The sequence below is a fragment of the Eumetopias jubatus genome, unplaced genomic scaffold (genome assembly GCF_037043125.1).
Source record: "Eumetopias jubatus isolate StellerSeaLion01/CBP00866 unplaced genomic scaffold, mEumJub1_p1.0 scaffold_1, whole genome shotgun sequence".
In the NCBI taxonomy this organism is placed as follows: domain Eukaryota; kingdom Metazoa; phylum Chordata; class Mammalia; order Carnivora; family Otariidae; genus Eumetopias; species Eumetopias jubatus.
Window position 1 is genome coordinate 212,244,604 of NW_028274807.1, and position 17,153 is coordinate 212,261,756.

Consider the following 17,153-nt stretch of genomic DNA (forward strand, 5'->3'; position numbering starts at 1 on the left):
AAGAACTAATCAACAGAACTGCACTTCAAGACACACAAATGAGGGGGCGGAGCAAGATGGCGGAGGAGTAGGAGACCTAGATTTCGTCTGGTCTCAGGAATTCAGCTGAATAGGGATCAAACCATTCTGAACACCTACGAACTCAACAGGAGATCGAACAGGAGAGTAGCAACAACTCTCTGAACAGAGAAGCGACCACTTACTGGAAGGTAGGACGTGCGGAGAAGTGAATCCGAGGCGATATTCGGGAGGATAGATGGCGGGGGAGGGGGCCTCCGTCGGCCGCTTCTGGCAAGTGCTAGAGCCGCGGAGCACAAAATCGGACATTTTAGAAGTCGGCTCCGCTGAGGGGCGTCGCTGCAGTGGCTAAGCAGGGGTGGAACCCTCGCGGGACAGTGGGGTCTCAGGACCCTTGGGGTCACAGAAAGACCGGGGGAGCCTGAGTGTGCCAGAGCTCCCAGGTATCGGAGCGGGGAAGCCGGCTGCAGAGACGGAGCTGAGGCGCGGGCTCTCAGCTCGGGGTTGCCATAAACTGTGATCTGCGGCCCAGTCGGGGCACGGCTCCCCCAGCAGGGACCCAACAAGCAGCAGATCCGGGGAGACTCCCCTTCCTCCCCGGGGAGGAGCGGTGCGGGAACGCACTGCAGGGATCTGCTGGCTTTGGAGACTCCGCGCAGGGTCGGGTGCCAGAGATAGCAACGCTCGGTCACAGGCCGGGTGAGCATGGAGAGCAGCCGGAGACCGGGGACAAGGGAGTGACTGCTTTTCTCTGGGGGCACACTGAGGAGCGGGGCCCCGAGTTCTCAGCTCCTCCGAGTGGAGATTGGGAGGCCACCATTTCTGCCCTGGTCCTCCAAAGCTGTACCGAGAGCTTGCAGGGAACAAAAGCTCCTGAGAGCAAACCGGAGCAGCTTCCTTAGCCCGGACCTACAAGGGCAGGGCAATTCCACCTCCGGCAAAGACATTTGGAAACCACAGCAACAGGCCCCTCCCCCAGAAGATCAACACAAACAGCCAGCAAGCCAAGACCAAGTTGATCGATCAAGGAGAATAGGAGAACTCCAGCGCTAGGGGAATACTGCACATAGATTCATGGCTTTTTTTTTTTTTTTTTTTTTTTACCATGATTCATTATTTCATCAAAGATAATTTTTGTTGACTGTTTTTTTTTATTTTTCTTTTTCCCTTTTTCAACCAACATCTTATAAATCCCTTTAAAAAAAAAAACATTTTTTATTTTTCATTTTTAGAGTCATATTTTATCCCTTCATAGTAGTTACCCTTATTTTTGGCATATGTATATAAGTTGTTCTCTCTTTAAAATTTTGAGATACAGTTTCTTCTAACAGATCAAAATATACCCTAAATCGCTAGTGTATGGCTCTGTTCTAGTCTCCTGCCTGATCACATTCTCTCCCTTTTATCTTTTTTTTTTTTAATCTTCTTTCTTTTTTCAAACAACTTCTTATCAAGTCCTTTTATAAAATCTTTTATAATTTTCATCTTTACACTCATCTTCTATCCCTTCATTGTATCAACCCTTATTTGGTACATATATGTCTTTCTTCCTGTAAAATTTTAGGAGGCACTTTTTTCTAACAGACCAAAATACGCCCAAAATCTAGTGTGTGGCACTGATCTATGCACTAGCCTGATCATATTTGATCACATTCTGCTTTTTTTGTATTGTTCTGGTTTTGTTTTTATCTTTTTTTCTTTTTTTTTCTCTTTCTTTTTTCTTTCTTTCCCTTTCTTTTCCCCTGGTTTCAGGTCTTTTCTGATTTGTATACAGTATATTTGCTGGGGACGTTGTAAACCTGTTAGCATTTTGTTCTCTCATTCATCTATTCTCCTCTGGACAAAATGACAAGACGAAAAAAATCACCTCAGGAAAAAGAACAAGAGGTAGTACCGTCAGCCAGGGACCTACTCAATACGGACATTAGTACGATGTCGGACCTAGAGTTCAGAATCATGACTTTAAAGATACTAGCTGGGCTTGAAAAAAGCGTGGAAGTTATTAGAGAAACCCTTTCTGGAGAAATAAAAGAACTAAAATCTAACCAAGTCGAAATCAAAAAGGCTATTGATGAGGTGCAATCAAAAATGGGGGCACTAACTGCTAGGATAAATGAGGCAGAAGAGAGAATCAGTGATATAGAAGACCAAATGATGGAAAATAAAGAGGCTGAGAAAAAGAGGGAGAAACCACTACAGGATCACGAGGGCAGAATTCGAGAGATAAGTGATATGATAAGACGAAACATTAGAATAATTGGGATCCCAGAAGAAGAAGAAAGAGAGAGAGGGGCAGAAGGTATATTGGAGCAAATAATAGCAGAGAACTTCCCTAATGTGAGGAAGGAAACAGGCATCAAAATCCAGGAGGCACAGAGAACCCCTCTCAAAATCAATAATAATAGGTCAACACCCCGACATCTAATAGTAAAACTTACGAGTCTCAGAGACAAAGAGAAAATCCTGAAAGCAGCTCGGGAGAAGAGATATGTAACCTACAATGGTAGAAACATTAGATTGGCAACAGACCTATCCACAGAGACCTGGCAGGCCAGAAAGGACTGGCAAGATATTTTCAAGCACTAAACGAAAAAAATATGCAGCCAAGAATACTATATCCAGCTAGGCTAACATTGAAAATAGAAGGAGAGATAAAAAGCTTCCAGGACCAACAAAAACAAAAGGAATTTGCAAACACGAAACCAGCCCTCCAAGAAATATTGAAAGGGGTCCTCTAAGCAAAGAGAGAGCCTAAAAGCAGCATAGATCAGAAAGGAACACAGACAATACACAGTAACAGTCACCTTACAGGCAATACAATGGCACTAAATTCATACCTTTCAATAGTTACCCTGAATGTAAATGGGCTAAATGCCCCAATCAAAAGACACAGGCTATCAGATTGGATTAAAAAACAAGACCCATCCATATGCTGTCTGCAAGAGACTCATTTTAGACCCAAAGACACCCCCAGATTGAAAGTGAGGGGGTGGAAAACCATTTACCATGCTAATGGACACCAAAAGAAAGCTGGGGTGGCAATCCTTCTATCAGATGAACTAGATTTTAAAACAAAGACTGTAATAAGAGATGAGGAAGGACACTATATCTTACTGAAAGGGTCTATCCAACAAGAAGATCTAACAATTGTAAATATCTATGCCCCGAACATGGGAGCAGCCAATTATATAAGGCAATTAATAACAAAAGCAAAGAAACACATTGACAACAATACAATAATAGTGGGGGACTTTAACACCCCCCTGACTGAAATGGACAGATCATCTAAGCAAAAGATCAACAAGGAAATAAAGACTTTAAATGAGACACTGGACCAAATGGACTTCACAGACATATTCAGAACGTTCCATCCCAAAGCAACGGAATACACATTCTTCTCTAGTGCCCATGGAACATTCTCCAGAATTGATCACATCCTAGGTCACAAATCAGGTCTCAACCGGTACCAAAAGATTGGGCTCATTCCCTGCATATTTTCAGACCACAATGCTTTGAAACTAGAACTCAAACACAAGAGGAAAGTCGGAAAGAACTCAAATACATGGAGGCTAAAGAGCATCCTACTAAAGAATGAATGGGTCAACCAGGAAATTAAAGAAGAATTAAAAAAATTCATGGAAACCAATGAAAATGAAAACACAACTGTCCAAAATCTTTGGGATACAGCAAAGGCAGTCCTGAGAGGAAAGTATATAGCAATACAAGCCTTTCTCAAGAAACAAGAAAGGTCTCAAATACACAACCTAACCCTACACCTAAAGGAGCTGGAGAAAGAACAGCAAAGAAAGCCTAAACCCAGCAGGAGAAGAGAAATCATAAAGATCAGAGCAGAAATCAATGAACTAGAAACCAAAAGAACAGTAGAACAGATCAACGAAACTAGGAGCTGGTTCTTTGAAAGAATTAACAAGATTGATAAACCCCTGGCCAGACTGATCAAAAAGAAAAGAGAAATGACCCAAATCAACAAAATCATAAATGAAAGAGGAGAGATCACAACCAACACCAAAGAAATACAAACAATTCTAAGAACATATTATGAGCAACTCTATGCCAGCAAATTAGATAATCTGGAAGAAATGGGTGCATTCCTAGAGATGTAGCAACTACCAAAACTGAACCAGGAAGAAATAGAAAACCTGAACTGACCTATAACCACTAAGGAAATTGAAGCAGTCATCAAAAATCTCCCAAGAAACAAAAGCCCAGGGCCAGATGGCTTCCCAGGGGAATTCTATCAGACCTTTAAAGAAGAATTAATACCTATTCTCCTGAAACTGTTCCAAAAAATAGAAATGGAAGGAAAACTTCCAATTTCATTTTATGAGGGCACCATTACCTTGATCCCAAAACCAAAGATCCCATCAAAAAGGAGAATTACAGACCAATATCCTTGATGAACATGGATGCAAAAATTCTCACCAAAATACTAGCCAATAGGATCCAACAGTACATTAAAAGGATTATTCACCACGACCAAGTGGGATTTATCCCTGGGCTGCAAGGCTGGTTCAACATCCGCAAATCAATCAACGTGATACAATACATTAACAAAAGAAAGAACAAGAATCATATGATCCTCTCAATAGATGCAGAAAAAGCATTTGACAAAGTACAGCATCCTTTCTTGATCAAAACTCTTCAGAGTATAGGGATAGAGGGTACATACCTCAATATCATAAAAGCCATCTATGAAAAACCTACAGCGAATATCATTCTCAATGGGGAAAGGCTGAGAGCTTTTCCCCTAAGGTCAGGAACGCGGCAGGGATGTCCACTCTCACCACTGCTATTCAACATAGTATTAGAAGTCCTAGCCACAGCAATCAGACAACAAAAAGAAATCAAAGGCATCCAAATCGGCAAAGAGGAAGTCAAACTCTCACTCTTTGCAGATGATATGATACTTTATGTGGAAAACCCAAAAGACTCCACCCCAAAACTCCTAGAACTCATACAAGAATTCAGTCAAGTAGCAGGCTATAAAATCAATGCACAGAAATCAGTGGCATTCCTATACACCAACAATAAGACAGAAGAGAGACAAATCAAGGAGTCTATCCCATTCACAATTGCACCCAAAACCATAAGATACCTAGGAATAAATTTAACCAAAGAGGCAAAGGATCTGTACTCAGAAACTATAAAATACTCAGGAAAGAAATTGAAGAAGACACAAAGAAATGGAAAAACGTTCCATGCTCATGGATTGGGAGAACCAACATTGTGAAGATGTCAATGCTACCTAGAGCAATCTACACATTCAATGCAATCCCCATCAAAATACCATCTACTTTTTTCAAAGAAATGGAACAAAGAATCCTAAAATTTGTATGGAACCAGAAGAGACCCCGAATAGCCAGAGGAATACTGAAAAAGAAAAGCAAAGCTGGCGGCATCACAATTCCGGACTTCCAGCTCTATTACAAAGCTGTCATCATCAAGACAGTATGGTACTGGCACAAAAACAGACACATCGATCAATGGAACAGAATCGAGAGCCCAGAAATGGACCCTCAACTCTATGGTCAACTTATCTTTGACAAAGCAGGAAAGAATGTCCAATGGCAAAAAGACAGACTCTTCAACAAATGGTGTTGGGAAAATTGGACAGCCACATGCAGAAGAATGAAACTGGACCATTTCCTTACACCACACACAAAAATAGACTCCAAATGGTTGAAAGACCTAAACGTGAGACAGGAGTCCCTCAAAATCCTAAAGGAGAACACAGGTAGCAACCTCTTCGACCTCAGCCGCAGCAACTTCTTCCTAGAAACATCGCCAAAGGCACGGGAAGCCAGGGCAAAAATGAACTATTGGGATTTCATCAAGATAAAAAGCTTTTGCACAGCAAAAGGAACAGTCCACAAAACCAAAAGACAACCGACAGAATGGGAGAAAATATTTGCAAATGACATATCAGATAAAGGGCTAGTATCCAAAATCTATAAAGAACTTATCAAACTCAACACCCAAAGAACAAATAATCCAATCAAGAAATGGGCAGAAGACATGAACAGACATTTTTCCAAAGAAGACATCCAAATGGCCAAGAGGCACATGAAAAAGTGCTCAACATCGCTCGGCATCAGGGAAATCCAAATCAAAACCTCCATGAGATACCACCTCACACCCGTCAGAATGGCTAAAATTAACAAGTCAGGGAACGACAGATGTTGGCGGGGATGTGGAGAAAGGGGAACCCTCCTACACTGTTGGTGGGAATGCAAGCTGGTGCAACCCCTCTGGAAAACAGTAAGGAGATTCCTCAAACAGTTGAAATTAGAGCTACCATTCGATCCAGCAATTGCACTACTGGGTATTTACCCCAAAGATACAAATGTAGGGACCCGAAGGGGTACGTGCACCCCAATGGTTATAGCAGCAATGTCCACATAGCCAAACTGTGGAAAGAGCCACGATGTCCATCGACAGATGAATGGATAAAGAAGAGGTGGTATATATACACAATGGAATATTATGCAGCCATCAAAAGGAATGAGATCTTGCCATTTGTAACGACGTGGATGGAACTGGAGGGTGTTATGCTTAGTGAAATAAGTCAATCAGAGAAAGACGTGTATCATATGACCTCACTGATATGAGGAATTCTTAATCTCAGGAACAAACTGAGTGTTACTGGAGTGGTCGGGGGTGGGAGGGATGGGGTGGCTGGGTGATATATATTGGGGAGGGTATGTGCTACGGTGAGCGCTGTGAATTGTGCAAGACTGTTGAATCACAGATCTGTACTTCTGAAACAAATAATGCAACATATTTTAAGAAAAAAGAAAAAGAAGAAGATAGCAGGAGAAGAAGAATGAAGGGGAATAAGTCAGAGGGGGAGACGAACGATGAGAGATGATGGACTCTGAAAACAAACTGAGGGTTCTAGAGGGTAGGAGAGTAGGGGGATGGGTTAGCCTGGTGATGGGTATTAAAGAGGGCACATTCTGCATGGAGCACTGGGTGTTATGAACAAATAATGAATCATGGAACACTACATCGAAAACAAATGATGTAATATATGGTGATTAACATAACAATAAAAAATAAAAAAAAAAGAAACCTCACAAGGGGGGGCATCTGACTCTTGGTTTCAGCTCAGGTCATGGTCTCATGATCTTGAGATCAAGCCCCACATCCAGCTGTGCACTCAGCATGGAGTCTGCTTCAGATTCTCTCTCCCTCCCACTCACCCTCTCTTTCTCTTTTCCTCTCTCTCTCTCAAATAAATAAATAAAATCTTTAAAAAAGAAAAGAAACCTCAGCTCCTTGTTTCTCCTTAATGCTGGAATGCCAAATGTACCTGTAGGTCCATCAACCAGAGCACCGTGAAACAAAGCAACTTGCTGTGTGACCTTTGAGAGTTCACTGTCCTCTCTGATTCATTTTCTAACGCTGTCAATGAGAGCCTCCCTAAGGTCCTAACAACTGTGGTGTGGTAGATTGGGTTCCCTAAGGGAAAAACTCTGAGATCTGTTAGCCTGCCATCATCAGACAGATGAGTGAAACCATCCTGAATCATCCAGTCCAGCCAAGCCATTGGCTGACCCAAGAGGTTAGACACAGAAGCCTGGATTTAAGTAAGTGCTGGCCTGGCTTATGGAATGGTGAGAAGTAACAGCTGTTTGTTGTTTTAAGCCACTAAGCACTGGAGTGTTTGTTAACAGCAACAAATAGAGATAAGGGTTTAGTTTATTTACATGGGGGAGTTTTATCAGGGGTAACTGGGGATCAGCATCCATAAGGGAGGGAAGTGGGTCTGAGCAGAGGGGAAAATCACACTGCAGTGCATCTGCAACCAAAACCTTCCCTGATCCCACAGGGAGCACTCTAACTGTGGTGGTTCTTCAGAGTTGTCCCACATTGCAGTGGCTTAGTAGGGCTGCTGTACTGAAGGACAACGGACCGGGGGCCTTAAACAACAGAAATGTATTCTCCCACAGTTCTGGGGCTGGAAGTCCAAGATCAAGGTGTCAGCAGGGTTGGTTCCTTCTGAGGTTGTGAGGGAGAATCTGTCCCTTGCTTCTCTTCAAGGTCCTGGTGGTTCCCTGGAAATCTTCGGCTCCTTGTCCACACCTTAGCTTGTAGGTGTGTTGTCCCAGTTTCTGCCTTTGTCTTCACATGGCATTCTCCCTGTGTGCCTGTGTCCAACTTTCCCCTTTTATAAGGACACCGGTCATATCAGATCAGGGGCCCATCCTACTCCAGCATGACTTCACCCTAACTAATTCCATCTACAGTGACCTTATTTCCAAGGAAAGTCGCATTCTGAGATACTGGAGGTTAGGATTTGAACAGTATCTTTTTTTAGAGGGTTGGGGGGAGACACAAACCCTTAACAGGCACAGGGGCCAGAGCTTCGTACCCCACACAAACCAGTCATCAGATGTGGCTGCCCTAAGGAAGGGAGCATAACTGTGGACAAAGTAGCTCCCTTAAACCTAGGAGAGTGCTGGCAGAGGGACTCCACTGTGAGCCCCCAGCAGACAACAGCCCCTGACAGCTGGAAGAGTGAGCATCTGGGTTCTGAAGAGGTGTTCCAAATGGTGTACTACAGTGTCAACTACAGTGAATCCACCACAGCAACCACAGTGGTGTACTTGCCACAGCACCCACTACACCTACCACAGTGATAGATCTACCCACTAGATCTACCACAGCATCTACTGCAGTGGCAACCTGTGGTTCTGATTACAACAAGGGCTTCTAGAGGTGCTTGAGGTGTGAGACTCTGGGTGAGTCACCTTGAGGGCACAAACTCAGGCAGCACAGTCAGCCTTATGGGGTTGAAACCATGCCCCAAGAGGTGGGTCAGCAGCATCCAAGAAGGTTAGAGACCAAGAGCCGGAAAACATGAACCTCATCACACATAGTCTAGACCACCCGCTAACCATGTCAGCCCTGTTAAGAGTATCACATCCCTCTTCTGTGGAGTACTTGGGAGATACCAAAGCTTTCATGTGCTTCCTCCCACTTGTGCACTGTGCTGGTGACAACTGTCTCATCTATGGTCATGCAGAGTCAGGGCCAGAGCTTGTACTTGTGGCTCCTAACCCTGAGCACTTCAACCGCCCACATCCCCACTTCAACCCAGAGCCCAGCCAGAGCTCCTCCTCTGGTTGCAAAACTGTGGCCTATAAAGCCCAGCCAAAGACCATGCTTCCTCAGCCTTCCCAGGTTCTCACCAAAGGCCAGGAGTCTTGGATGGATGGACAGATGGGTGAACAGACAGGTAAGTGGCCGAATGGATGAACAGGTGGGTGAATAAACGGATGGATAGGCAGATGGGTATACAAACAGATGGATGGTTGAATGAATGGATGGATGGAAAGAGGGAAGGAAGAAAGAAGGAAGGAAGGAAAGAAGGGAGGGAGGGAGGGAGGGAGGGAGGAAAGGAGGGATGGGAGGAAGGAGAGGCAGAAGGATGGCTTGACAGATGGATGGTTCGGCAAACATGGGCAGACCAATGGACAGAAAAATGGACAGATGAATGGGTGAATGGATGGGTAAATGGGTGGATGAGTGGATAGATGGATAGATGGATGGATAGATGAGACTGTGACCAGAAGATCCACCCAGCCAACACACAGAACTGTGAGAAATAAATGCTTGCTGTTTTAAGCCACAAAGTCTTGAGGATGTTTGTTACACAGCAACAACTAACATGAAGTCATGTGACTCATTCAAAGTCACACAGGGAGCTGAAGGCAGGAAGTCTAACTCCTTACCCACTACATTCTGTGTATAGCTCATGCAAGGCTGTTCAAAATCCTCTTCCAATCTGTAGTCCCCCACTGACCACCCACCTTGGGGTCAGGTCCATGCTGCCAGGATAACATTAAAAGTATTCAATATGTAAGTCTTCAGCATGGTGGAATGGAGTAAGATCCTGGAGATTCCCCCATATTCCTGGAGTGAACCTCTCAGTGCTTGCATCATGGGAGGGTCTGGGGTCTTTGGGGTAGCAGTTACTTACCAACTGGTATGGAAATAGTTCAATATTTAAACCACCAGTTAAACTGTACAGGTATGTACCAGCAGATCATCAGCCCTGATTTAAACAATATTTAATCTCCTGCTTCGTTTTTCTGAAGAACCCATAGGTTTGTTCCTTCTTAAAACAGATCCTCACAACTTCCAGATTTCCCTTAACACAGCCCACCCCATAGCCACAATCCCCCACAGGTCACAGTGTGACTCAAACACCACACAAAAACAAGACTATTCTCAGATAATTTATTCAGAATTTTCATATAAACAGGTAATTATCCCATATTTTACATGCAGAGCAATTTCAATATTCAAAAAAAAAAAAAGGCATATTCTGTACATGGCACTACTTGGCTCTTGTAGGAAAACATTGAAAAAATAATTGAGCTTTTGGTGGGTTTTGTGTTTCTGAGTTGTTTTCTACATAAGCCGAGGCCCATTTGATCCTGTGCCTGCTGAAAGCAGATGGGAAGTTTCTGCTGCTGACAGGCAGGGCCAAGACCGCCCCCAGGCACACAAAGTAGAAAGACTAAACAAGTCATTCCTGAATGTGTGCATAGACACACACTCATCTTGGAAGTTGTTCCTTCCTTCCCAAGGGGACCAAGAGCCTCAGATTCGTGATCTGGTTTTTAACAAGGACTTTTAGGGCCCATATCCAAATAAGAATTTAGCTGGAGGTTGGTTCTGGCCCTGACTGGTATAGGCGACCATGAGCTCAAAAAGTCAATGTTTCCCTCTGTTTCTGGGGGACCCCCCAAGGAAACATTCACCTTCAGTTGTAGCCCCTGAAAGTCCATCACATTCTTTCAAACACACGAACAAATCAGCATTTGTTCTTTCCATCGAAATCAATATTCTAAAGAACATTCTGGAAGGCTTTCTGAAGGGACACCATTCTATGTGCACCATTTATATACAATCAGCATTTCCCTGTTCCCTACCCCCAACAAAACCATAATTTCTGAAGAGCCTGAGGTGTCAAGGACTCGCCAAGTGGTATCCAGAAGACATTGAACACCAAACTTCCAGTCACCATGAAGTAGAAAAATGACTGTCCCTGGGACTACAACACATCCATCACCTACCCAGATGACTAGCATGGGCCATGCTCTGATGGCAATGCTGCTCACTGCCCACTGTTTTGACAGCTACAAATGAACACCTCCCAACCCAACAAGCACATTTTGTGGCAGATTGTCTGCTCTGTGGGAGATTTTGGAAGATTTGTCCATCAATTGGCAGCAGTCTCCAACAGTCACAGGATTGTATGTGCAGACACTTGCATCGTTTCCCACACTTTCTCTGTTGTGCTCAACATCTCTCCAAGAGAACCAGCAGCATCTCTCCCTACTAGCTTGAAATAACAGGAAAGCACCAAGGATAGCTCCCAGAATACAGACATTTCCAGAAGTGTGTTTGACATCACTGGTCCTGGGAGAAAGTAATGTGCTCGCTATTCCCCTCCCGGAAGAAGAAACTACTATGTGGATTAGGCCACATTAATAAAAAGGGTTTTAATAATAATGAGACATCTTTAAAAGCAAACAACTAAAAGTGTCAACCTAAGCTGGCTTTGTTGCTTTTTTTATAGCCCATCACTACAAGCCCCCCCAGTATAGCCCATCACTATAAACCCCCTCCCCAGGGCAACCATGACTTTCTAGGACCAAAGTTGCTACAGTCAACTTTATGTGATGAAAAAGGCTTGTGACCCAACAGCTGCTTGCTCTTCTTACCACAGTAGCAGAGACAACTGAAGTCAATAGGTGAAATCCCATTTGTGCAGGTGGGCCCAGCACTCCACTGTACCTCTCCAGGGTAAGCACAGAAAGATGAGCCCGCAGGGGCAGTGTCTAAAAGTATAAGGGCAGTGAGGTTTGGTGAGTATGACAACAGCCCTGCTGGCCCTTCCCAGACTTACAAATGGGTTCTCAAAGCCCCACAAGTTCAAACAGTTATCAGTCTGAGGTCAACCAGACACAGGGGTCCAAGGTTTTGTTACTAAAAAATACACTCAGCATGCTGGTGTGTTTTGGATTGGAATTTTTCAACAGTCCCCCTTTCCACTTGGAGAATAGAAATGCTACATCGGGTGTTTGCATGTGAGGTGCCCACAAGTGCAATTCGTTTCACTCCCAAAAAGCATCTGGGCTTAAAAGGAGTTGGGAACAGGCCATGGAGAGCCAAGGCACCTCGATGCTCACTTCAGGGGGCTGCAGTGGGACAGCGGGGATGCTGGCTTTGCCCCCAGCGGGAGAGGGAGTAGCCTCTCCCCACCAAAAGAAGGTAGCTCAGGCCTGGGCACTCCACACATCAGATACATCACGACGGCCTGAAATTTAGTTCATGTCTGGGAGCATGGTGGCAATGGATGGAGGATCAAAACAAAGTGGAGGGGGATTGAATTCAGAGAAGATTATCAGCCAGAAAAAGGATCCATGCTCACACGAAAGCCACACTTTATCCCAACTCCCTCCCTCAAAATTCTTACTGGTCCCTGGCATTTGGAATCAGCTGATACAGATTTTCCCTGATTCAGATTGGATCCAGGCAGAATTCTGAAGTCTCAAAGATGTCCATTATTGAACCACATCCTAATGATACACTGAGGTAGACTGTGCTGGAAAAAAAAAAAATCATTACCCCACATTCACCTGTTTATTTTTCTTTGATAAAAATTTACATGCACTCCATTTTTTACGAAAGTGATTTTTACAGTGATTTTTATATATTAAAATAAATAATTTTCCCCTAATATAAGAAAACCTTTCTGAATTAGAAAAATGTGAAAATTGTTGCTAGTGTCGTATATGGCCACTACAAATTTACTATGAAAAGAACAAAATACCTAGATCTATGTGTTCTTAATTTACGTACAGACCCTCTTATATGTACAAAATAAATTTGGTGAAAATAATTTCTGTACGCTTGTTCCTTGTACCCAATCATTGAGGCTCCCCAGAAATATTTCATGTGCTGTAATTTCTCAAATCATATAAATAAGATAGTAATAGGCAATTGGGATTTGTGTCTACCTGTGTTCTTAACCAAGAATTGAGAAGGTTCAGAGGTCGCCATTATCTCTATCCTGTTCTTAAGCCCACAACTTTTAAGAGGAGAAGGAAGCAATCAAAAACTCATGAGAAAATGCTCTCAGGGATAACCCGTGGGTGATGATTTTGATGAACTGAAGTAATGAGTTCACCATGTTCTTTATTTGAGCAGCTGTGATTTTTTTCCCCAAAGGGAAGAAACTGGATTCACGCCCATTCAGAAGTTCTTGGTGGCGTGAAGGTCCTTAGCGGTTTCTCCTCCAGACTCTACTTTCTTGGGGACTGCAACATCATAAGCACCTGAGAGTTCTGCTCAGGCCCCACACCTGGCCCAGCTGAGGTCACTGGGCACAGAGCAGCTTCTGGGAGGTCAACTCTGAGGACAGTTGGATGCCCTGAGGGTGGAAGGGACCGACAGGTGCATCTCGCTTCATATTGCTTAGTGTTCTCAAAGTCCATCTGGGCTGTCGCCCTTTGGGGTCTGATTCTGTTGTGGTATGTGCACACCCAATTGAGGAAGCGTGCGAGGTACACACAAGTAACCAACAGATCCAAGAGCCACAAGTGTGTCTGAAGGTGGGACTCAGCTCCAGGTGGCTATCAGCTTCCCCAAGCAGAAACCAAACCATCCACCAAACCCAATTGCCCACACCCTCAGCGTGGCCTCATCATGTCCAAAAGGGTCAGCAGCTAATGTGGCTTTATTCCCAGAAAAGTGGATGCCTTTAAGACCAAACAAATCAGCGACTGGTGCCTCACTCCCCCTCTGCACACAGGCAGACCAACCCACAAGCCCTCCCCCAACCCCGGGAAACAATTAATAACTTATGAGGCTGACGTTGGAGAGTTTTAAAAAAATTAAATATGTCACAAATATATTCTCAAAACTCTTAATCATCTCAGTTCTTTTTTTTTTTTTTCTTCTTCTTCTTTTTATCTTTTTTCTGTCCTAGCTTTGTTTGGTCTTGAAAAGATCCACTATCACTCCAAACTACTCCCTTGGCTCCTGGAAAACATTTTTCACCAAAGTTATGGGAGAAAAGACTCCTGAGACTAGGCTTGGGGCAGAAGAATCCGTGGAGGGCACAGTCTCCCAGTAAATAAGAAGGAAGGAGATGGAAGGATCAGGAGCTCAGGAAGAGCAGAACCTTCATGAGCCGACCCCCAAAGCGTCAACTCGGCACGAACGCTTTGCGCGCGCACGCACACACACAAACTGACCAGCCCTGTCTACCCTGGACATACACACACACACACACACACACACACACACACACACGCGGACACACGTGAGCCACACGCTGAGACTGCAGATCCTTATCAAAAGTATAAAAGCAGCAGCTATTGGTCAATTTGAGGAACTGATTTTGTGAAGAAAAAAAAAAATCCTTCAGCCTGGATGAGAAAAAAAAACCTTCCTGAAGCCCACTCCGGAAAGCCTGAAATTCTACTGGAACAGGGTTGTGTTTTTGTTTTCGTTTTGTTTTTTTCTTTCTTTCAAACTTTTGTTCCACAAACAAGTTTTATGCTTTATACTGTAGCTCAGACACCAGGAAGGAAAAAAAAGAAGATCTGTAAAAACAGGTGCTTGCTCTCAATCTACTGGAAAAAAAAAAAACAAAACAGTAACATCCTGGCTTAAAACCGCAGTTGCCTACAAGGACAGCAGCTGAGGAAACCCCTTCTCCTCTAGGGTCACAGTTCAATTCTCTGACAGCTCGTCAAATTGGCAATCAGATACACGTGTTTTTAAGTCATAGATGAACATCAATGGATAGTTATGATCTCTGAGCTCCGTTTGACACTGTGGCAGATTCATAGCAGAATCCTGAGTTTTCTGGAGGCCTTCAAACCAGAGGAAAGTGAAGATGGGAACCCCTCCCCAAAACAGGCGCTGTTAGGAAGGATTTGACCTCGGCAGAGTCAGAATCCGTCCATTTTTCTTGCCCCCGTTCATGTGGGTGTAGGGGATGTGCTCCTCGTAGTTCCGTTTTAGGCCCAGCGAGGACCCTCCATCCCGGCCCCCGGCCTCCTCCCTCTGAGAGTGTGAGGCCCGATCCAGGGGGACACTCTCCATGTCCTCGAACTCCATCTCCAGCTCCTCGCTCTCAGGCGCCTTGTTCTCCTCGCTGTGGAAGAAGGAAACTTCTGGAAAGCTGGGGTGCAGGTCGTCCTTGAGCAGTTCGACGATCTCTAGGAAGGTGGGCCGCATCTTGGGATTGAACTGCCAGCACATACGCATCAGGTCGGTGCTGCAGGACAGAGGGACACGTCAGGAATGGGTCCGGGGGCAACCAGCCGAGCAGTTCCCAACCAGCCCCCTCCCCTGCGGCCCACACCCACGATGACAAGTGCCAATTTCAGAGAGCGGCCACCAGCATGGGCAACGGTCAAGACAGAAATGGGATTTCTACCGGTGCTTAAAAAAAAAAAAATGGTTTTGGAAAGAGAGCCAAAGGGGCTGCCTCATTCCCAGCCCAGATCAAGAAGGGCCCCTCTTGATGCACCTACATGCTGGACAAGGTTGATCATTTTATACATTCCTGATTTTTTTTTCCTCCCATTTGGTGCATTTCATAAAGTTTAATTCCTACTGGGGCTGCCTGAAAGGCTTCCCTGTGCCAAGGAGCAATCTTTCTAGGGTCAAAGATCCTTCAGGGCTGAGATGCTTGAGGCCTGATGGGGCAGCTGAGTGGACTGAACCTAGAGGGCCAGCTCTGAGCAGCCATCCTGCAGGCCTAGCGCTCACGCTCTCCAAGGTGGTAGCAGGGGGTTACAACCCGACTCAGCCAAGAGCACACGGTACAGATGCTGAGGGCTTGGGGTTTCTATTTTACTTCTTCCTCTCCCCGCTGTAGCCCCCTGAAGTGTCTTTGTAAATAAAGTCTTATGGGCATACAACCACACCCCTTCACTTATGCACTGTTCATGGCTGCCTTCAGTCTATGCAACAAAGTTGAGTAGCCGCAACAGAGAGCCAGAGGGCCCACAAAGCTCAAAATATTTATAATACAGCCCTTTATAGAAAGTGTGTGGCCCTCTGCCCTAGGGCCTACCTAATTTCCCTGGTCCTGGAACTGTACAGCAAGCGGCTAATGGCCAGGAAAGGGCTCTCATGAAGCAACATTCAGAAATAGTTTGCTCAGAGTTTCTAAGTAATTCTGCTTCATACTCTTTTTCATATGCGGTCACTTCCAATTGGGTTTTCTAAACAAACAGTCTTATTCTTTGGGGGATGAAGCCTCAAATTGGCCTTTCCCCCTGGATTTTTCAGGAGGGCAAACTTTTTTCTTAAGAAACACTAATAAAGGACTTTATATGTAAACAATCTCATGGCAGAAAGGAAACACCCCAGAACACAGAGAAAATGCAGTTCGCACACAACTCTCCTTCGGATCCAACCTCTTATCTTTTCTATCTAAAGATATTTGGTAATGTAATATATACACACTTTTTATATTTAATATTTTAACATAGGTTTATCCACCAAGTTATAAAATATTTTATAAGCATCATTTAAAATTTCAATTGCTATGTCATTTTATTTTTTATTTTTTAAGTTTTTTTTAAAGATTTTATTTATTAATTTGAGAGAGAAAGCACGAGCAAACAAGAGAGAGAGCATGAGCTGGGGGAGGGGCATGGGGGAGAGAGGCAGGTTCCGTGCTGAGCAGGGAGCCCAATGGCGGCACTCGATCCCAGGACCCCAGGATCACGACCTGAGTCGAAGGCAGACGCTTAACTGACTGAGCCACCCAGGCGCGCCCCTATTTTTTTTCTATGACCAAAATTTACAACAAAAATTGGGGGAGCGGGGAGATAGGTAACACATATCCCTGACCAAAAAGTAATTTTAATGTTTCTGCTTCTGATTTCTTTTTTTCCCAATTCTGTTGAGATATAACGGACATGTCAGATTGTATTCATTCCCTGACAAAATGTTAAGTATATAAAGAACCGACAGTTAAACACACATATCCCACCCCAGCTACCCAGTTTCCTTCTCCCGTGGTGAGCACTGCTGTAGGGTTTTTCTACAACCTTCCACAGACATGATAC

General features: G+C 44.3%; 1 protein-coding gene across 3 annotated transcripts in view; it reads right to left on the reverse strand.

Annotated features, from left to right (window-relative positions):
• Nucleotides 1-10,270: 10,270 nt before the first annotated feature.
• The window catches only part of INSR (insulin receptor), a 128,323-nt gene continuing 121,440 nt past the window's right edge, over nucleotides 10,271-17,153 (reverse strand). For all 3 annotated transcript variants that reach the window (XM_028093217.2, XM_028093216.2, XM_028093218.2), the window contains one exon: nucleotides 10,271-15,346. In XM_028093217.2, coding sequence (XP_027949018.1) covers nucleotides 14,992-15,346 — 355 coding nt within the window. In that variant the 3' untranslated portion in view covers nucleotides 10,271-14,991. The remainder of the gene's footprint in view (nucleotides 15,347-17,153) is intronic.